The sequence below is a fragment of the Dendrobates tinctorius genome, unplaced genomic scaffold, assembly GCF_039654945.1.
Source record: "Dendrobates tinctorius isolate UK_male_01 unplaced genomic scaffold, ASM3965494v1 ptg000065l, whole genome shotgun sequence".
NCBI lineage: Eukaryota > Metazoa > Chordata > Amphibia > Anura > Dendrobatidae > Dendrobates > Dendrobates tinctorius.
Genome location: NW_027361733.1, coordinates 20,934,079 through 20,957,380, shown reverse-complemented (window position 1 = coordinate 20,957,380; position 23,302 = coordinate 20,934,079). Strand labels below are relative to the sequence as shown.

The window sequence follows — 23,302 nt, the reverse complement described above, 5'->3', positions numbered from 1 at the left end:
GTCTAGGGCATCGTAGGAACCCCCCACGGCTACTGTTAGTTGTTGTGATAGGATCAGGGGTCTGCAATCCGATAGCTGCCAACCTCTCTGGTTTTCTGGACTTAGCTAGAATTTCTGTTTTTGCCTCCTACGGTGACTCAATCATAACAGAATCACCCGCCATACTGCAGATCCTAGGGTACTCAATAGCAGGAAAGAATTGTGTTTAAAAAAAAAAAAAAAGTGTGTATATTTTTTCCTCTATATCTCTGAGACCGTAGGGGGAATTTTTTTTTCTCTCAATGGAGATAAAGCAATTGTCTGATCGTGTGGAGCAGCTCGCTGCGGAAGTGCTGGGAATTTCCGCCTACCTTGCTCGTTCGCATGCTGTTGAACCAAAGATCCCTACACCTGATGTATTTTTTGGGGATCAATCTAAATTTTTGAGTTTCAAAAACAATTGTAAATTATTTTTTGCCTTGAAGCCTAACTCATCAGGGAGCTCCGCGCAGCAGGTTAAAATTGTCATCTCTTTGCTGCGTGGCGATTCCCAGGATTGGGCGTTTTCTTTGAAACCAGATGATCCTATTCTGACTAATGTGAACGCATTCTTTCAAGCTTTGGGGTTGTTGTATGACGAACCTAATGCTATTGATCAGGCTGAAAAGACCCTGTTGGCATTAAACCAGGGTCGAGATTCTGCAGAGTTGTACTGTCAAAAGTTCCGAAAGTGGGCGGTCCTTACTACCTGGAATGATAATGCCTTGGCTGCTCTCTTTCGGAAGGGTTTGTCAGAAGCCGTAAAAGATACTATGGTGGGATTTCCTGTTCCCTCTGGTCTGGACGATTCTATGTCATTAGCCATTCAGGTTGATCGCCGTTTACGTGAACGCAGGATTGCACGAGAGGTGTTGCCACCGGTTGAACAGACGTCTGAACCTATGCAATGTGATAGAGTTTTGTCTAAGGCGCAACGTCAGGAGTTCAGAAGGCGTAATAAGCTGTGTTTTTTCTGTGGAGATGCCTCGCATATTATTTCTGTTTGTCCTAAACGAGAGAAACGCTTTGCACACACGTTTTCTGTTGGTGGTGTTCAACCTAAGTTTCTTCTGGCAATTACTCTGATCTGCTACCTGTCCACATTTTCCGCCAAGGCTTTTGTGGATTCGGGAGCAGCGCTAAACCTAATGGACTTGGATTTTGCTAAACGTTGTGGATTTCCGATGACTCCTCTGCAGACGCCTATCCCTTTGAGGGGGATTGATGCTACTCCTTTGGCTAAAAATAAACCTCAGTTTTGGACCCAGGTGGTCATGCGGGTCGCCCCAGACCATCAAGAAAATTGCAGATTTTTGGTGTTGCATGGTCTGCATGATGCCGTTGTTCTGGGGTTTCCCTGGTTGCAAATTTATAATCCAGTTTTGGATTGGAAGTCTGTGTCTGTGGTGAATTGGGGTTGTCGGTGTGCCTTTAGTGAGGCTCCGTTTTTTTCCACCTCTCCTCAGTCGCATGATGTTCGTGACTATTTGGCGGACTTTTATGATGTATTTAGTGAGAATGAGTCTGCGTCCTTGCCTCCTCATAGGAGTTATGACTGTGCAATTGAACTAAGCCCGGGGTGTAAATTTCCCAAGGGTCGGCTCTTCAATTTATCTGTACCCGAGCACGAGGCTATGCGGTCCTATATTAAGGAGGCGTTGGAGAAGGGTCATATTAGACCATCCTCTTCACCCTTAGGTGCCGGTTTTTTTTTGTGGCCAAAAAGGATGGTTCTTTAAGGCCTTGTATTGATTATCGTGCCCTCAATAAAATTACTATTAAATATCAGTATCCGTTACCCCTGATTTCGGATCTAATCTCTAGAGTTAGAGGTGCTTGCTGGTTTACCAAGCTTGACCTCAGGGGGCATATAATCTTATCCGCATTAAGCAGGGGGATGAATGGAAGACGGCGTTTAATACTCCGGAAGGACATTTTGAGTACCTGGTGATGCCTTTTGGGCTCACTAATGCCCCTTCTGTCTACCAGTGCTTCATGAACGATATTTTCCGAGACTTTGTCGATAAATTTTTGATTATCTATCTGGATGATATTTTGATCTTCTCCAAGGATTGGGATTCTCATGTGGAACATATTCGGACTGTGTTCCGGATCTTGAGGGACAATTCCCTGTATGTCAAAGGATCGAAATGCCTTTTTGGAGTACAGAGGATTTCATTTTTGGGATTTATTTTGTCGCCGTCAACTATTGAAATGGACCCGGCCAAGGTACAGGCCATTTATGATTGGGTTCAGCCCACTTCTTTGAAGGCCCTCCAGAAGTTTTTGGGTTTTGCTAATTTTTATCGGAAATTTATAGCAAAATTTTCTAGTATTGCCAAGGCATTGACTGATCTGACTAAGAAGGGTGCTGATGTGTTGAATTGGTCTCCGGAGGCTGTTGCTTCCTTTCAGGAGCTGAAGCGAAGATTTACCTCCGCCCCGGTTTTGCGGCAACCTGATGTCTCACTACCGTTCCAGGTAGAGGTGGATGCTTCTGAGATTTGTGCAGGAGCTGTTTTGTCCCAAAAGGATCCTGTAACATCTAAAATGAATCCCTGTGCTTTCTTTTCCCGAAAGTTCTCTCCATCTGAACGTAACTATGATGTGGGGAATCGGGAACTGTTGGCCATGAAATGGGCATTTGAGGAGTGGAGACATTGGTTGGAGGGAGCTAAAAATCAAGTTGTGGTCCTCACTGACCACAAGAATTTGATTTACCTAGAGTCGGCTAAACGCTTGAACCCTAGACAGGCTAGGTGGGCCTTGTTTTTTACACGTTTTGATTTTGTGGTCTCTTTTCTTCCTGGAACTAAGAGTGTCAAGGCAGACGCCCTCTCTAGGAGTTTCTTTGCTGATTCTCCTGTGGTGACCAAGCCTGCTACCATCTTAGGCGAAGGGGTAGTTCTTTTTGCCATCTCGCCCGATTTGAGACTTGCTCTGCAAGAGTTCCAGGAGGACAAACCTGAGTGTTGTCCCAGTGGAAAGTTGTATGTTCCTGACCAGTGGAAGAAGAGAGTGATGTCTGAAGTTCATTGCTCTGTATTGGCTGGTCATCCAGGTATTTTTGGTACTAGAGATCTGGTGAGTCGCTCTTTTTGGTGGCCCGCATTGTCTCATGATGTCAGGAATTTTGTGCAGTCCTGTGGGACTTGCTCCCGGTCTAAATCTTGTTCTCGCTCTAGTGGGTTGTTGATGCCTTTGCCGGTCCCCAGGAGGCCATGGACCCATATTTCAATGGATTTCATCTCTGATATGCCGGTCTCTCAAAGAATGACTGTTATTTGGGTGATTTGTGATAGGTTCTCTAAGATGGTTCATCTTGTACCACTCCCTAAGTTGCCATCTTCTCTGAGTTGGTGCCCCTGTTTTTGCAACAGGTGGTTCGCTTGCACGGGATTCCTGAGAACATTGTATCTGACAGAGGAGTTCAGTTTGTGTCTAGATTTTGGAGGACTTTCTGTTCCAAGCTGGGAATTCAGTTGTCCTTCTCCTCTGCTTTTCACCCTCAGACCAATGGGCAGACAGAGAGAACAAACCAGACCTTCGAGTCGTATTTCAGATGTTTTATTTCCGCTGATCAGGATGATTGGGTTTCATTTTTGCCCATGGCCGAATTTGCTTTAAATAATAGAGCTAGTTCTGCCACTTTGATGTCACCTTTTTTTTTGTAACTTTGGGTTTCATCCTCGATTTTCTTCAGGGCAGGTGGAGCCTTCTGCCTGCCCAGGTGTTGACACTGTGGTGGAGAGAATGCACCAGATCTGGGACCAAGTGGTGGATAAGTTATCTCTCTCCCAGGAAAAGGCCCAGCGGTTTTCCAATCGACATAGGACCATTGGTCCCCAGTTTAAGATTGGTGATATGGTATGGTTATCATCAAAAAATATTGCTATGAAGGTGGCTTCTCCTAAGTTTAAGCCTAGATTTATTGTACCTTACAAGATTTTGGAGATTATTAATCCGGTCTCTTTTCGTTTGGCTCTTCCTGTCACATTTAAAATCCATAATGTGTTCCATAAGTCCTTGTTGAAGAGGTTTGTTGAATCAGTTTTTCCTGGGGTGGCACCTCCAGACCCTGTATTGGTTGAAGGTAACATGGAATATGAGGTAGAGAAAATACTGGATTCCCGTCTGGCTAGACGGAGACTCCAGTATTTGGTTAAGTGGAAGGGTTATGGTCAGGAGGATAATTCCTGGGTCTCTGCCTCTGATATTCATGCCAAAAGATTGGTGCGTGCCTTTCATCGGGCTCACCCTGATTGCCCTGGTGGCGTGGTTGAGGGTTCGGTGACCCCTCCTCAAGGGGGAGGTACTGTTGTGAGTTCATTTTCCCCTTCGTCACTGAGGTCTGGTGATCTCCCTATTCTGGTAAAGGAAGGTAATGAGCCTGATTATCAGGCACCTGAGCCTAATGAGGATGACTGGCTGAGTGGAGTCACGGACTGGATATAAGGCTGCCGACGCCCTTCTGCCCTGTGGGTGATTTCTCTGTGGACTTCTAGGACACCAGTCTGATTCCTGCTTCCCTAAAGCTAAGTTTTCTGCTTTGCCTGTTTGCATTTGTTTTGTTTTTGTTTTCCTTGCTTTTCTGGATTCTGCCATTCCCTGCTGGGATGAGCTGAATCTCCTTTTGCCGGTTGCTCTGTCTTCAGAATATTCCTGAGTACTGACATAGCTTTTTTGAAGCCTAGCGTCTTCAGGGCCTTTTTCACTGTCAGTCTGTTGGCTCTTATTTTCATAGGGTTTTTCACGGATTGCAGACAGCAGCCTTCCTGTCCTTTCCTATCTAGGTAGTTTGGGCCCCGTCTTTGCTCAGTCTGTCTTTCTGTCTGTGTTAGTGTTTTCATCTTGCTTCACCGTCATTATATGTTGGGGGCTGCCTATTGCTTTGGGGTCTGCTCTGGGGCAGTTTAGATTTCCCCTTTCTTTCTTTAGGCCTATTTAATTCTCCGGCTGTGATCGAGGGGTCTAGGGCATCGTAGGAACCCCCCACGGCTACTGTTAGTTGTTGTGATAGGATCAGGGGTCTGCAATCCGATAGCTGCCAACCTCTCTGGTTTTCTGGACTTAGCTAGCATTTCTGTTTTTGCCTCCTACGGTGACTCAATCATAACAGGGCTGACTTTGCCCCCCGTGGCTATGATCGCTCTGATTGGCTGTTGAAAGTGAAACAGCCAATAAGAGCAATTGTAATATTTCACCTATGAAACTTGGTGAAATATTACAATCCAGCCATGGCCGATGCTGCAATACCATCAGCCATGGCTGGTGACCGCGATCTGCCCCCGCCACTTACTGACGGCAATCTGCCGCCGCAGTCAGTATTTGCTCCCCTCCCGTCTTCTGCCCACAGCTCCCCCCGCCGTCTAATTCCACCCCCTCCCTCCCGGTACCTCCAGAGTCCCGATGTCCCTCTGTCTCCGGGCCTTCCCCCATGGGCGCCGCCATCGTCTAAAATGGCGGGCGCATGCGCAGTGCGCCCGCCGAGATCTGCTGGCCGTAACCTTGCAGATTCATTCATTCATTTCAGGTACATTTTGATTACTGTGATAGACCATATCACAGTGATCAAATTAAAAAAAATAGTAAATAACCCCCCCCTTATTACCCCCATAGGTAGGGAAAAATGAAACAAAGAAAATATATTTATTTTTATTTTTCCATTAGGGTTAGAGTTAGGTTGGAATTAGGGTTGGAATTAGGGTTAGGGATGGAATTAGGGTTAGGGTTGGGATTAGGGTTAGGGTTGTGGTTAGGGTTATGGTTGGGATTAGGAGTATGTTGGGGTTAGGGTTGGAGTTAGAATTGAGGCGTTTCCACTGTTTAGGCACATCAGGGGCTCTCCAAACGCGACATGGCGCCACAATTGATTCCAGCCAATTTTGCGTTGAAAAAGTCAAACGGTGCTCCTTCCCTTCTGAGCCCCGAAGTTTGCCCAAACAGTGGTTTATCCCAACATATGGGGCATCAGTGTACTCAGGAAAAATTGCACAACAACTTTGGGGTCCTGCTACCCTTGGGAAAATAAAAAATTGGGGGCTAAAAAATTATTTTTGTGGAGAAAAAAATGATTTTTTATTTTCATGGCTCTGCGCTATAAACTTCTGTGAAGCACGTGGGGGTTCAAAGTGCTCACCACACATCTAGATAAGTTCCTTGGGGGGGTCTAGTTTCCCAAATGGTGTCACTTGTGGGGGGTTTCTACTGTTTAGGCACATCAGGGGCTCTGCAAACGTAACATGACGCCCGCAGAACATTCCATTAAAGTCTGCATTTGAAAACGTCACTACTTCCCTTCCAAGCCCTGTTGTGTGCCCAAACAGTGGTTCCCCCCACATATGGGGTAGCAGCATACTCAGGACAATCTGGACAACAACTTTTGGGGTACAATTTCTCCTGTTACCCTTGTGAAAATAAAAATTGTGAGCTAAAAAATCATTTTTTGAGGAAAAAATTTTTTTTTATTTCTCTGCGTTATAAACTTCTGTGAAGCACTTGGGGGTTCAAAGTGCTCACCACACATCTAGATAAGTTTCTTGGGTGGTATAGTTTCCAAAATGGGGTCACTTGTGGGGGAGCTCCAATGTTTAGGCACACAGGGGCTCTCCATACGCGACATGGTGTCAGTTAACAATTGGAGCTAATTTTCCATTCAAAAAGTCAAACAGCGCTCCTTCCCTTCGGAGCCCTGCCGTATGCCCAAACAGTGGTTTATGACCACACATGAAGCATTGGTGTACTCAGGAGAAATTGCCCAACAAATTTTAGGATCCATTTTATCCTGTTGCCCATGTGAAAATGAAAAAATGGATTCGTTTTTACGGATAAATTTGTGAAGCACCTGGAGGTTCAAAGTGCTCACTATGCATCTAGATAAGTTCCTTGAGGGCGTCTAGTTTCCAAAATGGGGTCACTTGTGGGGGAGCTCCAAAGTTTAGGCACACAGGGGCTCTCTAAATGCTACATGGTGTCCGCTAACGAATGGAGCTAATTTTCCATTCAAAAAGTCAAATGGCGCTCCGTCCCTTCCGAGCCCTGCAGTGCGCCCAAACAGTGGTTCCCTCCACATATGGGGTTTCAGCGTTCTCAGGACAAATTGGACAACAACTTTTGGGGTCCACTTTCTCCTTTTACCCTGGGGGAAAATAAAAAAATTGTTGCTAAAAGATCATTTTTGTGACTAAAAAGTTAAATGTTCATTTTTTTTCTTGAAAAATGCTGCTGTGAAACACCTGAAGGGTTAATAAACTTCTTGAATGTGGTTTTGATCAGCTTGAGGGGTGCAGTTTTTTAGAAAGATGTCACTTTTTGGTATTTTCAGCCATATAGACCCCTCAAACTGACATCAAATGTGAGGTGGTCCCTAAAAAAATGGTTTTGTAAATTTTGTTGTAAAAAGGAGAAATCACTGGTCTATTTTAACCCTTATAACTTCCTAACAAAAAAAAAATGTTGTTTACAAAATTGTGCTGATATAAAGTAGACATGTGGAAAATGTTATTTATTAATTATTTTGTGTCATATAACTCTCTAGTTTATCAGAATAAAAATTCAAAATGTGAAAATTGCTAAATTTTCGCCAAATTTCCAGCTTTTTCACAAATAAACGCAAAAATTATTGACCTAAATTTACCACTAACATGAAGCCCAATATGTCATGAAAAAACAGTCTCAGAATCACTAGGATCCGTTGAAGCATTCCTGAGTTATAACCTCATAAAGGTACACAGGTCAGAATTGCAAAATATGGCCAGGTCATTAAGGTCAAAATAGGCTGGGTCATGAAGGGGTTAACCTGATCGCTAAACGGCTATTAAAAACTCCGGAATTACTTTTTTTGTTTTTTAAAATGCAATAACGGGCGGTCAAAAGATCGTATCTGCACAAAAATTGTATAATTAAAAACGGCAGCTCGGCGCCCAAAAAATAAGCCCTCACTCAACCCGAGATCACAAAAAATGGAAACGCTATGGGTATCGGAAAATGGTGCAATTTTTTTTTAGCAAATTTTGGAATTTTTTTTCACCACTTAGATAATAAAGAACCTAAACATGTTTGGTGTCTATGAACTCGTAATGACCTGGCGAATCATATTGGAAGGTCACTTTTAGCATTTAGTGAACCTAGCAAAAAAGGCATGCAAAAAACAAATGTGGGATTGCCCTTTTTTTGCAATTTCACCGTATTTGGATTTTTTTTCCCGTTTTCTGTTACACGATATGGTAAAACCAATGATATCGTTCAAAAGTACAACTCTTCCCACAAAAAATATTTATGGAAAAATAAAAAGTTTTGGCTCTGGGAAGAAGGGGAGCGAAAAACGAAAACGCAAAACTGAAAACCGCTCCGGGCATTAAGGGGTTAAGGCGTTGTGAGGCAGTGAGGGGTTTATATGCGATTGTCGATATGTGTCCCTCAGGATGTGGACGGAGTCATATTAAACCTGCTGGAGCACCTTGTATTTAGAGCAGAACGATTGTGAATCACAAGGCAAAATAAAGGGAAATGTGGATTGGGTCCAAGTAGTTGTCCTAGTCAGATTTTTAGGAAAACCCATCAAGGGCTTTTATTTTTAGAGGGAATTGTAGGTTTGGTAGTGGGGCAAATCCCTCTCTCCACTTCGGATTTTGGAAGTGGCTCTATGGCCACGATTCCATTTAAATCTCTGTTTGGCCTTGGGTGTGTCAGTTTGGAGTTTGCAAACTGCAGAGCAGGAGACTCTGTGCAACCCAGGCTTGTGTGGAGCTAACACAGGTGGCTCATGCACTCAAGAGACACAGAGGGGCCATTGGTTTCAACACAGACTGTATTTGTTGAAACTCGGCATTGATCCGGAGGCTACCACTCCTGTTATGTGAGTCTGAGAATAAAGACAGTGTTTATGTTGAACTTTCTGTGGTCTCTGCCTATCTGTTGCACTGCACCAACCCCACTGCACTGCAGGGTGTAATATAAAAAATTGGGTCACATGTGAGGTTGTTCTGCCATTCTGATACCTCAGGAGTTCTGACATGATGTCGGCAATCTATCCCAGCTAAATTTCCATTACAAAATTCAAAGCAAGCACCTCCCATTCAGAGCTATGCTGTGTGCCCAAACAGTAGTGTCCAACCATATGTGGGGTATTGTCATGTTCAAAATAAGCTGCATAACAAATGCGGAGTCCATTTTCTCCTATTAACCCATTTGAATGTGAAAAATGATGGGGCTTAAGCAATATTTTAACGGGAAAAATTTATTTTTTCTTTTATTCATGTGAAACACAAAGGATTAATAAGCATTCTAAATGTGATTTGGAATAATTTGATGACAGAAAAAAAAAGTGGAAATGACTAATTTTCCAAATGTTCAGGAAATTTATTTTTTTTTAATACTCAACAGAAAATATTTCAACATAAATTTACTTGTGATTATAAAGTACAATATGTCACCTACATTCCCAGGAGAAAAATACAAACTATCACTTGGATAAGAGTATTAGAAAGTTATTAACACATAAAGTGATGCATCAGATTTGAGAAAATCTGGCTGCGTCCTAATGTTCCCGAAAAGGCGGTGTTATTAAAGGGTTAAACTGGAAACTAACTGTAAAGAGAATTATTGGGAGCAATGAGGTGTGTACTGACTTAGGAGCTGATATGTATTACATTTCAAACCGCAAAACATGAAACTTTAACAACTAGAATAAGTCTCCATGTCGGGGAGACACGGAGATCCATCAGCACCCTCCGACCATATTTAGATCCATCCTCCATACTCCAGCTTGTTGGGTAGGTAAACATTAATGAGAAATGTCGGGGAGAGAGATGTCAAAGCTTGGATTTCTGCTTTCATTTTCCTCGAAGTCATGATATCAAGCTGAAAAAAATTAAAATTCAAGATAATTTTCACTATAATCATCATTGCTCAAATGTTATGTTTGTTCACGCACTTCTTGCTTCCATAGCGGCTGGCAGGAAAGGTACGGCCTCTTCTGTAAACTCAGCAGCTTCCTCTGGTCCAGTGCAGATAATGGAATCAGAGCTTCTGAAGGGACGTGCAACCTAAAACACAGAAGGCTCTCTGTAATGCTTTTCATTGATTCATTGTTAATACCATGATTACATACATATTTAGTTATTTCCCACCTCTCTATGTCGGATGGCAGCAAGCCGAGCCAAGCAATAGACGGGACTGTTAAATTATGAGCCTCGAACGACATCGACTAAAAGGAGGAAAAAATAAATCTCACATGATGAATGCAGATCTTCCTAAGAAACGAGCACAAGAAGCGCTACGCATGCCTGGAAGAGGCAAGAACCACTAAGGCAGAATTCTTGCAGAATTTTCTATGACTGTCCCAGAAATCCAAAAGTTGAAATATCTGCCACAAGTCGTCTGTCACGTGTGAATATACCTTTATATTGCTGATAGTTATCCCCCAAAAAAGATGACGAGTTTGCAGGAAGCATGGTAGAAGGAGTGATTCCCAGTACTATTGCCCCATATGCCCATTTTAATCATCCCAACAAGGCGTTTGAATCTCTCCCTGCTTTCAGACTTACCACTAGAGATGAACGACTCTGCCTTTTTTAGGGTCGAGTCGGGTTTCATGAAACCCGACTTTCTCAAAAGTCGAGTCGAACGAAATCGGTCGACTATAGGGAAAAGTCGGGAAAAGTCGTGAAACACGAAACCCAATGCAAGTCAATGGGGAGAAAAGTAGGCAGTGAGTGGAGGACTGTAAACACACCTGGCATGAATTTTAACCCCAGAGGCGGCAAAATCTCTCTCTCCTCTCTTTCTATTCTCCCTCTCCCACTCCAGCTATGCTCCACTTCTCTCATTGGCTGATAAAAGTCACGTGCAATCATTCGGCGAAACCTGACTTTGACGCTTGGGTCGCCGACCGCATGGCCAACTTCACACTGTGGTCGGGTTTCGTTTCATGAAACCCGACTTTGGCGAAAGTCGGCGACTTTTGAATCTGACCGACCTGTTTCGCTCAACTCTACTTACCACACATCTTACAATTATTAATTTGTTTTTTTTCCTAATAATTTATATTTTCTGCTTAGTGGTCCCCAGTAGAGTAATTTTTATGGAACAAGTAATGAAGAGAATATTATCATCAGTAAATTACATCTTGCCGAACCTCCTGTACCAGACAATACTTTGAGGATTCCGTAGGGGATTGGTTGCTTTGTGCTTATAGCTTGGCGGGTGGGAGTTTGCTATGGTGTACCACGTCTATTGGCACATTCGTCTCTCATATAGGGATTGATGGAGCTAAACGAATGTTGTATGACCAGTCTCTGAAAGTGTCTTCCATTCTAGCCCTGCTGGTGTTATTTCATTTTTGGAACAAACTCAGGTTTGCACATAGTTGGCTGCATTTTCCTCCACATTTTGTCCTTCATTCCACTACAGTTTATTCTTCCTGCTACAATATAGGCAATTGCAAGACAACTGTTTTTCTAGCAAGGCTAAGTTTTGTAATCAGAAAATGTGTTTTTAGGGGCATGCCTCCCTCTGTGAGTAATAATTCTTGGAAGCATTTTCTTGTTTGGTAGCTCAATGTCTCCGTAAGCTTTGAATGGGTCTTGAAATTCCTTTAATTATACCCTAAAGACTAAATGGTGTGCCATCTATTATTATAGACACAGCTGTGTCTATTGGTGTCATATTGGATGTATTTTTGAACACTGAAAAACTAGTGCAATCAAATTTGAGGTGTCTTCCTCTTCCTCAGAACAAACAAAAAAGAATCACAAAAGAGGGTGGAAAAAATGCAAATTGTAAATATTCAAACTTGTGTTTCATCAACTGCATAAAAAATGGTGGTATCAAAACTACTCACTACCGTCCCAGATAAATACATTACCAGGTATAATTTACAAAAGACATTTATGGGGGATTTATGTTGCTCTTGAACCACACAGGTTCAGCAAATTTGACAATCTATTCCAAATAGAGCCAAATTTGTGTTCCAAAATTCAAATATTCCTCCTTCCGCTCTGAGCTCTGCCGTTTGTCCAGACAGAACTTTTTGACTACGTGTTGGGCATCACCGCACTCGTAAGAAAGTCAGTAACAAATTGCGGGGTCCACTTTTTGGTGTCATCTCTGGCAAAAGCTAGAAATTTGGGGCTAAAGCAAGGTTTTTTTTAAAAAAAAATGAACTTTTTAAATATGATGACCTAATTCTATCAAATTCTATGTTATATCTGTTGGTTCAATATGCTCAATGTATCCCTGGATAAAATCCTTGAAGGGTGTAGTTTCCAAAATGAGGTCACTTGTATGATGTTTCCACTGTTTAGGCACATCAGGGGCTCTCTAAACTCGACATGGCATCCACTCTCGATTCCAGCTAATTTTGAGTTAAAAATAAGTCAAATAGTTTTTCTTCCCTTCCGAGCCCTGCGTGTATAAAAAAAAAATTGGGGTCTGAACTAAAATTTTTGTGAAAAAAGTTAAATGTTCATTTTTTCCTTCCACATTGCTTCAGTTCCTGAATAAACTTCTTGAATGTGGTTTTGAGCACCTTGAGGGATGCAGATTTTAGAATGATGTAACTTTTGGGTATTTTCTGTCATATAGACCCCTCAAAGTCACTTCAAATGTGACGTGGTCCCTAAAAAATGGTTTTGTAAATTTTGTTGGAAAAATGAGAAATCGCTGGTCAATTGTTAACTTTTATAACTTTCTAACAACAAAAAAATTTTGTTTAAAAAATTATTATGTACAGTAGACGTGTTAGGGACGGCGGAACGCACTAAATATAAAATAATAGAAAGTGCTTTCGCCGCCCGGGGTCCACCGTGCAGAGGTGTTAAACTGCTGCTATATAATGGCACACGCACAATATGGCGGTATATCGCACACGGGTTGAACGTCATCCGGTGTGCACTGGGCGTACTGTTAGCTTCACAGAGACGCCTTAAACATAAACATAAGTACTGAGCCTGTTGGACTCAGTTCTCAGAGAAATGCCATCCCAGTATATGGTCACAGGAGCTAAGCCCAAGGAAGAGGGAGAGTCCGTCTAGACCTACCGTGCGTGCGGCGTCGCTACCGCGGACGCCCACAGGTGCTGCAGACTGCAGCGCAGCAACTGACACAGCCGCTATGCCACAGTACCCAGGAGGGGCGCAGTCGGACGCTAGTTAGGTGATGATATGCACTGTGGCCTGTAGCGTGACACTGACTGGCGCTCACTCTATGACTAAGTCCCTATCCACACACGTAATATCAGAGGGAGGGGAGTCTTAATGAGTCATTCGCAGGTTCATGCATCCGTCATCATTCACACATGTAGCAAGTAGAGTCTATACTAGCGCATGGCCGAGCGGCTATGCGGGCCTTTTATAGCCGTGCGCTTCCGGGACCTTCCAGACCTCTGAGATGGACCAATCAGATCAGGAGAAGGACCTGAGCAAGTGACTCCCGATCTCCACTGGGAGATCGTCTCGTAAGCATGCCCAGTAGCGTGGCGAGTGGACTTAGCCTCTGGAGTGGCTTGCTGCAGAGCAGGCTGCGCTACTATTGCTGGTCCAGAGGTGGCAGCAACAACCAAACCCAGAGAACTGGTCTGAGCAGGGCATCTGGATCGCTGTGCAGGTCCCTGAGAGGTCGGAGGGGAATGGGAGACCGCTGGCTGCATGGCTCTGGATTCCTGCTGTGCAGCTGCAGGAACCCGACGCCTAACAAGATGTGTGGAAGATGTTGTTCATCAGCTATTTTATGTGACATTACTCTCTGATTTAAAGGCATAAGAATTCAAAGTTTAAATGACTAAATTTACCAAATTTTAGTCCAATTTCCATTTTTTCTTCACAAATAAAATCATTGTATGTATGTGTACAGTGTGTGTGTGTGTGTGTATATATATATATTTTACAACCTACACATGCCCTGCACCTACTTTACCGACAGGGTAGAAAGGATTCTATAAATATTATATCTTGGATCCTGTAAATGATACACACGTACATATACACACTGCTCAAAAAAATAAAGGGAAACCTGGACACTCTTACTGAGCAGACACATGGATGTTAGTGATCTTCCTATCAAATAATAATAATTTTTATATAGCGCCAACATATTCTGCAGCGCTTTACAGTTTAACAGTTTCAAAACACAAGTCATAAGTAACAACGTTAACAATACAATAATTAAAGCAAAATTTTTCTAACTGTTTATTCTATTTGCACAACAGCAGGAGAAATTGAATCACAATCAGTGTTGATTTCACAGAAGTGTGACTGACTTGGAATTACATTTTGCTGTTTAAGTGTTCCCTTTAATTTTCTGAGCAGCATATATACAGCGGCATGTAAAAGTTTGGGCACTCCTGGTCAAAGTTACTGTTATTATGAACAGTTAAAGGGAACCCGTCAGGTCCCCGCTGCCTCCAGAACCGCCAGCAGTTGTGTCTCCATGAGCACATACCCTGCCTAACAGTCCCTTTATTACATTACACACATAAACAGATCTTTAGAAAAAGTATTTCTAAAGTCCGTCTATGATATGTAAATGACGGCTTTGACTAGTCGATAGGGCGTGTCTCCAGACTAGTCGACACACCTAGCATGTTATCACGCCTCTGTGGGCGTGACAACATGGCTTACAAGCACCGGTGTCATGATCAGTGCTACACATACCTCACGCTTGCAATGCAGAATACTTCCGATCATGCATAGTACGCATCTCTGAAGCCGGCACCTGGGAGTTTGTAAGGCAGTGACCTGCGTCACATGTAAGGGTCGCAGTGTGTTTCCCCCAAGATGTGCACGGAGGCGTATTGAGGCCATGAGAGTGCATTGCAGTCACAGGTGTAGCTGTGGTTGTGGTGTAGTCCGTTTCATTCCCGACCTGGGTTTTCCATGTGGCCCATGGCCACAGATTCCAGTTAAAAGCCCTGCAGCAAAGGGTTTTGGTGTGTCAGTGTCAATGTCAGTTTGGTGTTTGTGGGAGTGCAGAGTAGAGGGCTCTGCAGAGCCCCACCTGTGTAAGAGAACGCAGGCAAGCAGAGCCAAACAGCCAAGGGAGCTGAAAGGCTTGTCACCCACAGTGTACATGGCGTTGCAGTTGCCCACGGCAACAGGTCATGGAAGTGGACTGGCGTGTTTAGCGACTGTAAACTGGAGGATATGTACCCGGCTGCGATCTGGAGGTGGACTGTCCTGTTTCCTGGCTGTGATCCGGAGGATATCGTGTGCTGTTATGGTAAGCATTAAAAAGACTTTTGTTTGGAACTTTGCTGGGTCACAGCCTCATCACTGTTCATTGTGGATACCGCTGCTCTACAGGGTTATATTCCTGATGAAGAAGTAATTAATACTTTGAAACATGTTAAATAAACCACTATTCTTCAAATCAACTTCTGGATTGACGCCTTCACATTATCAGCAGCGCGGAATCACTCCACAGATATCCTTCTGACATACAGTGGGTACAGAAATTATTCAGACCCCTTTAAATTTTTCACTCTTTGTTTCATTGCAGCCATTTGGTAAATTCCAAAAAGTCTTGACGGAAAAAAACAAATCTAGAAATTTTTGCAAATTTATTAAAAAAGAAAAACTGAAATCACGTGGTCATAATTATTCAGACCCTTTGTTCAGACTCATATTTAAGTCACATTCTGTCTATTTCCTTGTGATCCTCCTTGAGATGGTTCTACTCCTTCATTGGAGTCCAGCTGTGTTTAATTAACCTGATAGGACTTGATTTGTAAAGGCACACACCTGTCTATATAAGTCCTCACAGTTCACAGGTTGTGTCAGACCAAATAAGAATCATGAGCAACTGGCCAAGGAGCTCAGAGACAGAAATTGTGGCAAGGCACAGATCTGGCCAAAGCTACAAAAGAATTTCTGCAGTACTCAAGGCTCCTAAGAGCACAGTGGCCTCCATAATCCTTAAATGGAAGAAGTTTGCGACCACCGGAAGTCTTCCTAGACCTGGCCGTCCAGCCAAATTGAGCAATCGTGGGAGAAGAGCCTTGGTGAGAGAGGTAAAGAACCCCAAGATCACTATGGCTGAGCTCCACAGATGCAGTAGAGAGATCGGAGAAAGTTCCACAAAGTCAACTATCACTGCAGCCCTCCACCAGTCGGGCCTTTATGGCAGAGTGACCCGACGGAAGCCTCTCCTCAGTGCCAGACATATGAAAGCCGGCATAGAGTTTGCTAAAAACACATAAAGGACTTCCAGACTATGAGAAATAAGATTCTTTGGTCTGATAAGGCAAAGATAGAACTTTTGATGACAATTCTAAGCAGTATGTGTGGCGAAAACCAGGCACTGCTCATCGCCTGCCCAATACAATCCCAACAGTCAAACATGGTGGTGGCAGCATCATTCTATGGGGGTGTTTTTCAGTTGCAGAGACAGGACGACTGTTTGCCAATGAAAGAAACATGAATGCGGCCAAGTACAGAGATACAGTGCCTTGCAAAAGTATTCGGCCCCCTGGAACTTTTCAACCTTTTCCCACATATCATGCTTCAAACATAAAGATACCAAATGTAAATTTTTGGTGAAGAATCAACAACAAGTGGGACACAATTGTGAAATTGAATGAAATGTATTGGTTATTTTAAATTTTTGTGGAAATACAAAAACTGAAAAGTGGGGCGTGCAATATTGTTCGTCCCCTTTAACTTAATACTTTATTGCGCTACCTTTTGCTGTGATTACAGCTGCAAGTCGCTTGGGGTATTGTCTCTATCAGTTTTGTACATCAAGAGACTGAAATTCGTGCCCATTCTTCCTTGACAAACAGCTCGAGCTCAGTGAGGTTGGATGGAGATCATTTGTGAACAGCATTTTCAGCTCTTTCCAGAGATTCTCGATTGGATTCAGGTCTGGACTTTGACTTGGCCATTCTAACAACTGGATACATTTATTTGTGAACCGTTCCATTGTAGATTTTGCTTTATGTTTGGGATCATTGTCTTGTTGGAAGACAAATCTCCGTGCCAGTCTCAGGTATTTTGCAGACTCCAATAGGTTTTCTTCAAGAATGGTCATGTATTTGGCTCCATCCATCTTTCCTTCAATTTTAACCATCTTTCCTGTCCCTGCTGAAGAAAAGCAGGCCCAAACCATGATGCTGCCACCATCATGTTTGACAGTGGGGATAGTGTGTTCACGGTGATGAGCTGTGTTGCCTTTACGCCAAACATATCGTTTGGCATTGTTGCCAAAAAGTTCGATTTTGGTTTCATCTGACCAGAGCACCTTCTTCCACATGTTTGGTGTGTCTCCCAGGTGGCTTGTTGCAAACTTTAAACAACACTTTTTAGGGATATCGTTGAGAAATGGCTTTCTTCTTGCCGCTCTTCCATAAAGGCCAGATTTGTGCAGTGTACGACTGATTGTGGTCCTATGGACTGACTGTCCCACCTCAGCTGTAGATCTCTGCAGTTCATCCAGAGTGATCATGGTCCTCTTGCCTGCATCTCTGCTCAATCTTCTCCTTGTTTGAGATGAAAGTTTAGAGGGACGGTCGGGTCATGGTAGATTTGCAGTGGTATGATACTCCTTCCATTTCAATATGATTGCTTGCACAGTGCTCCTTGGGATGTTTAAAGTTTTGGAAATCATTTTGTATCCAAATCTGGCTTTAAACTTCTCCACAATAGTTTCACGGACCTGCCTGTTGTGTTCCTTGGTCTTCATGATGCTCTCTGTGCTTCAAACAGAACCCTGAGACTATCACAGAGCAGGTGCATTTAAACAGAGATTTGATTACACACAGGAGGATTATATTTATCATCATTAGTCATTTAGGACAACATTGAATCATTCAGACATCCACAATGAACTTCTGGAGTGAGTTTGCTTCCCTGAAAGTAAAGGGACCGAATAATATTGCACGCCTTTTCAGTTTTTGTATTTCCACAAAAATTTAAAATAACCAATACATTTCGTTCAACTTCACAATTGTGTCCCACTTGTTGATTCTTCACCAAAAATTTACATTTGGTATCTTTATGTTTGAAGCATGATACGTGGGAAAAGGTTGATTCCAGGGGGCCGAATACTTTTGCAAGGCACTGTATCCTGGATGAAAACCTCTTCCAGAGTGCTCTGGACCTCAGACTTGGCTGAAGGTTCACCATACAACAAGACAATGACCCTAAGCACACAGCTAAAATGACAAAGGAGTGGCTTCAGAACAACTCTGTGACCAAAACCCAACTAAGCATCTCTGGAGAGACCTGAAAATGGCTGTCCACCAATGTTCACCATCCAACCTGACGAAACTAGAGAGGATCTGCAAGGAAGAATGGCAGAGGATAAACAAATCCAGGTGTGAAAAACGTGTTGCATCATTCCCAACAAGACTAATGGCTGTACTCGCTCAAAAAGGTGCTTCTACACAATGCTGAACAAAGGGTCTGAATACTTATAACCATGTGATACTTCAGTTTTTCTTTTTAATAAATTTGCAAAAATGTCCACATTTCTGTTTTTTTTCAGTCAAGATGGGATGCAGAGTTTACATTAATGAGAAAAAAATGAACTTGTTTGAATTTACCAAATGGCTGCAATGAAACAAAGAGTGAAAAATTTAAAAGGGTCTGAATACTTTCCATACCCACTGTAAACTATTGTTTGAGGGATTTTCATCCATTCTTACTTGGAAAATTCTTCCAGTTCTGTGAGATTCCTGGGTCATTTGGAAAGCACTGCTATTTTGAGGTCTAGCCACAGATTTTCAATTATGTTCAGATTTGGGGACTGTGAGGGTCACTGTAAAACCTTCAGCTTGTACCTTTTGAGGTAGTCTATTGTGGATTTTATGTGTGTTTAAGATCATTATCCATTTGTAGAATCCATCCCTTTTCAACTTCAACTTTTTTACAAATGTTATGTTTGCATCAAGAATTTCTCAAAATTTCATTGAATCCATTCTTCCCTCTTTCCGTGAAATGTTCCCTGTGCCATTGGCTGCAACACAACTCCAAAGCATGATTGATCCACTACGCATGATGCACCAAATTTTGTCTACGCCCTTGGCCACAGCCCAATCCACGCCCATTTAAAATTTCTTTCTATCTTGGCAGGTGATGTTAGAATGGCAGTGGTAGTGAGGGAAATTCAGAAAACGCCCAAGACTACAGGGCATAGACCCAAATACGGGACTGTCCACCGGGACAGTTGGTACTAAGAGATGAGCGGATGTATTTATGGGGCTCCAGTCCAGCTTGCAAGTCAGTGCTACCTGGTAGCTTGACAGGCGGCCGAGAATTTCTAATCTTCCAGAACGCCCAGCGTGGCTTTTTATTAGCCAGAGCTGGCAAGACGTCATTTGTGCATCCTATTTATCTCTAGTTGGGACCTGTGGATTTAATTTTTGTTCCTTCAATCACAGTTGGAGCTGCCAGAACTTTCTCATCTTTATATAGCATCACAACAGGACATCTGACTGTTTTGTGTCTGTAAGGCAGTGTTCACACATTGCAGAAATGCTCTATATTTTGTTTTTTGTAGATGTCCGAACTCCAAACCAAACTAAACTACACAATAACAATCTTCTCCTGCTTTTTTTATGTGCTTTATGGTGCAGATGTAAAGCTCCTTTTTTAATGTTTTTTTTACAGTACAGAAAAGCTTTGATTCTGCACTTAAAGTATCTGCAGTTTTTTACATGCGTTTTTTTTTCTCCACATAGAAGACAAGGGAGAAAAAAGCACGAAAACCACACATTTCAGCAGCATCTTTAGACCACAGGGGTCGCAGTTTTTATTAAATCACATCCCCTTTCTTGGACAATTAAACAGCAGAATGTTTGTTCAAAAAACATCCGTAGCACTTCTGCTACGTGTGAACAAGGTCTAAATTTCTAAGCAAGTGGATGTGATTCCATCAACTCTCCACGCTCTGTAGTTTGAACACGTTGCTGTACTCTGCAGATTTGGAGCATGTTTTCTATATAGACATTTTGTAGGAAAAAACGCAGTTGCATTTCTAAGCAAAGAATCAAAGATTTTCTGTAGTTTTAACCCCTTAACCACAAGGGTGGTTTGCATGTTAATGACCAGGCCAATTTTTACAATTCTGACCACTGTCCCTTTATGAGGTAATAACTCTGGAACACTTCCATGGACTCTGACAATGTTTTCTTGTGACATATTGTACTTTATGTTAGTGGTAAAATTTCTTACATATAACTTGTGTTTATTTGTGTAAAAATAAATGGAAATTTAGCAAAAATGTGGGAAATTTTGCAATTTTCAAACTTTGAATTTTTATGTCCTTAACCCCCAAGGGTGGTTTGCACGTTCATGACCGGGCCAATTTTTACAATTCTGACCACTGTCCCTTTATGAGTTAATAACTCTGAAACGTTTCCATGGATCCCGGTGATCCTGACATTGTTTTCTCGTGACATTATTGTACTTCATGTTAGTGGTAAAATGTAATTGATATAACTTGCAATTATTCATGAAAAATACAGAAATTTGGTGAAAATTTTGAAAATTTCGCAATTTTCCAACTTTGAATTTTAAGCCCTTAAATCACAGAGATATGGCACACAAAAAACTTAATAAGTAACATTTCACATATGTTTGCTTTACATCAGCACAATTTTGGAACCAAAATTTTTTTTTGTTAGGAAGTTATAAGGGTTAAAAGTTGACCAGCGATTTCTCATTTTTGCAACACCATTTTATTTTTAAGGACCACATCACATTTGAAGTCACTTTGAGGGGTCTATATGATAGAAAATACCCAAAAGTGATGCCATTCTAAAAACTGCACCCCTCAAGGTGCTCAAAACCACATTCAATAAGTTTATTAACCCTTCAGGTGCTTCACAGGAATTTTTTGAATGTTTAAAAAAAATGAACATTTAACTTTTTTTCACAAAAAAAGTACTTCAGTTCCAATTTTTGCGATTTTACTAAGGGTAACATGAGAAATTGGACTGCAAAACTTATTGTCCAATTTGTCCTGAGTACGCTGATACCTGATATGTGGGGGGGACCACTGTTTCGGCGCATGGCAGAGTTCAGAAGGGAAGGAGCGCTGTTTGACTTTTTCAATGCAAAATTGGCTGGAATTCAGATCGGACGCCATGTCACGTTTGGAGAGCCTCTGATGTGCCTAAACAGTGGAAACCACCCACAAGTGACCCCATTTTGTAAACTAGACCCCCCAAGGAACTTATCTAGATGTATGGTGAGAGATTTGAACCCCCAAGGGCTTCACACAAGTTTATAACGTACAGCCGTAAAATTAAAAAAATCACATTTTTTACAAAAAAATGATCTTTTCACCCCCAATTTTTATTTTCCCAAGGGTAACAGGACCCTAAAGTTATTGTGCAATTTGTGATACCCAATATGTGGGGGTAAACCACTGTTTGGACGCATGGCAGAGCTTGGAAGGGAAAGAACGCCGTTTGACTTTTTCAACGCAAAATTGGCTAGAATTGAGATCGGACAGGATGTCGCGTTTGGAGAGCCCCTGATGTGCCTGAACAGTGGAAACCCCGCACAACTGACCCAAATTTTGGAAACTAGACCCCCCCAAGGAACTTATCTCGATGTGTGGTGGACACTTTAAACTCCCAAGTGCTTCACAGAATTTATAACGCTCAGGCGTGAAAATAAAAAAAATCATATTTTTTCCACAAACATGATCTTTTAGTCCATTTTTTTTATTGTCCCCATTTTTTTTATTTTCCCAAGGGTAACAGGAGAAATTGGACCCCAAAAGTTGTTTGTCCAATTTGTCCTGAGTACGTTGATACCCCATATGTGGGAGAAAACTACTACACGTCGGGGTTCAGAAGGGAAGTAGTGACGCTTTGGAATGCAGACTTTGATGAATAAACCCCCACACAAGTGACCCCATTTTGGAAACTAGACCCCCAAAGAAACCTATCTAGATGTGTGGTGAGCACTTTGAACTCCCAAGTGCTGCACAGAAGTTTATAACGTAGAGCCATAAAAATAAAAAAATCATTTTTTTCCACAAAAATTATTTTAGTCCCCAATTTTTTATTTTCCCAAGGGTAACAGGAGAAATTGGACCCCAAAAATTGTGTGAGTAGGCTGATGCCTCTTATGTGGGGGTAAACCACTGTTTGGGAGCAAGGCAGAGCTTGGAAGGGAGGAAGCACCATTTGACTTTTTCAACGCAGAATTGGCTGGAATTGAGATCAGACGCCATGTCGTGCTTGGAGAGCCCCCGATGTGCCTGAACAGTGGAAACCCCCCAATTCTAACTCCAACCCTAACCTCAACACACCCCTAACCCTAATCTCAGCCCTAACCCTAGCCCTACTGGGAAAATGGAAATAAATACATTTGCTTAAAATTTTATTATTTTTTTAAAAGGGGGGTTTGATTTACTATTTATAGCGGGTTTTTATGTTTGGCAGCTGTCATACAGTAAAAGATGCTTTTTATTGGAAAAAATAGTTCTTGCATCACCACATTTTGAGAGCAATAATTTTTCCAAATTTTGGCCCACAGAGTCATGTGAGGTCTTTTTTGCAGGACGAGTTGACATTTTTATTGGTACCAAACATATGCAAGACAAGGGACACACAAGAACAGAAGGAGAGAGGACCCTGCCAGCGAGGGCTCACAGTCTACAGGGATGGGTGATAGCTGGTTGTGCGGTGGTTCAGTAGACTAAGGATCATTGCGGGCTGTAGGCTTGTCGGAACAGGTGGGTCTTCAGGTTTTTCTTGAAGGTTTGTGACTCGCCCCCAGAGGCCGTGGGGTACTCGGTGCCGGGCCCGTTGATTTCAATGGGAGATGTCACAGCGGCAGTGACCCGGCCCGTGGCCTCAGGCAGTCAATGTAAAAGGGGTAGAGTGATGGGAATAAAGTCATTGAGATGATTCGTGACGCCACCTGTGGTTTCTGGTCAGTTTGATCAGCGTTGCAGGGTTGCTTCTCTGGGACAGATGGTGTGGTGCAGCAATGATGTTGTAGCCCTCCACAGGTAGGGCTGTAGTCCCAGGGCAGAGTGGATGAGGTTGGTAAATGAGGAGAGATAGTGTGAAGAAGTAGATGGTGCAGTGTTAGGCACAGAGATGTAGCAGTGCTGAGTGGGTTGGCGCAGGAAAAAGGCAATGAGACAGATGAATGCAGTTCCAGTTCTTTTACTCACGTTCTTGGCACAGACAGGTGCCCGCTTCAATGCTGCGGTCTCCAGATCAGGGGCTCAGCCAACTCCCAGGCAGATGGAATTAACCTTTCCAGCTCTTCCTTTCGTGTGCCTGTTCTGAATGTCTCCTTTCTAGCGCTTATACTGAAGTACT

The 23,302-nt window shown here is 42.6% G+C and overlaps 1 protein-coding gene and 1 long non-coding RNA gene across 4 annotated transcripts in view; one reads left to right on the top strand and one right to left on the bottom strand.

Moving 5' to 3' along the window:
• The window catches only part of LOC141094753 (uncharacterized), a 102,979-nt gene that overhangs the window by 21,315 nt on the left and 58,362 nt on the right, over window positions 1-23,302 (top strand). The window lies entirely within an intron of this gene.
• Window positions 9,358-23,302, bottom strand: part of SPO11 (SPO11 initiator of meiotic double strand breaks) — a 119,068-nt gene continuing 105,123 nt past the window's right edge. For all 3 annotated transcript variants that reach the window (XM_073580680.1, XM_073580679.1, XM_073580678.1), the window contains 3 exons: window positions 10,149-10,225; window positions 9,953-10,064; window positions 9,358-9,879 (listed from right to left, as the gene is read on the bottom strand). In XM_073580680.1, the coding sequence (XP_073436781.1) occupies window positions 9,760-9,879; window positions 9,953-10,064; window positions 10,149-10,225 (309 nt within the window). In that variant the 3' untranslated portion in view covers window positions 9,358-9,759. The remainder of the gene's footprint in view (window positions 9,880-9,952; window positions 10,065-10,148; window positions 10,226-23,302) is intronic.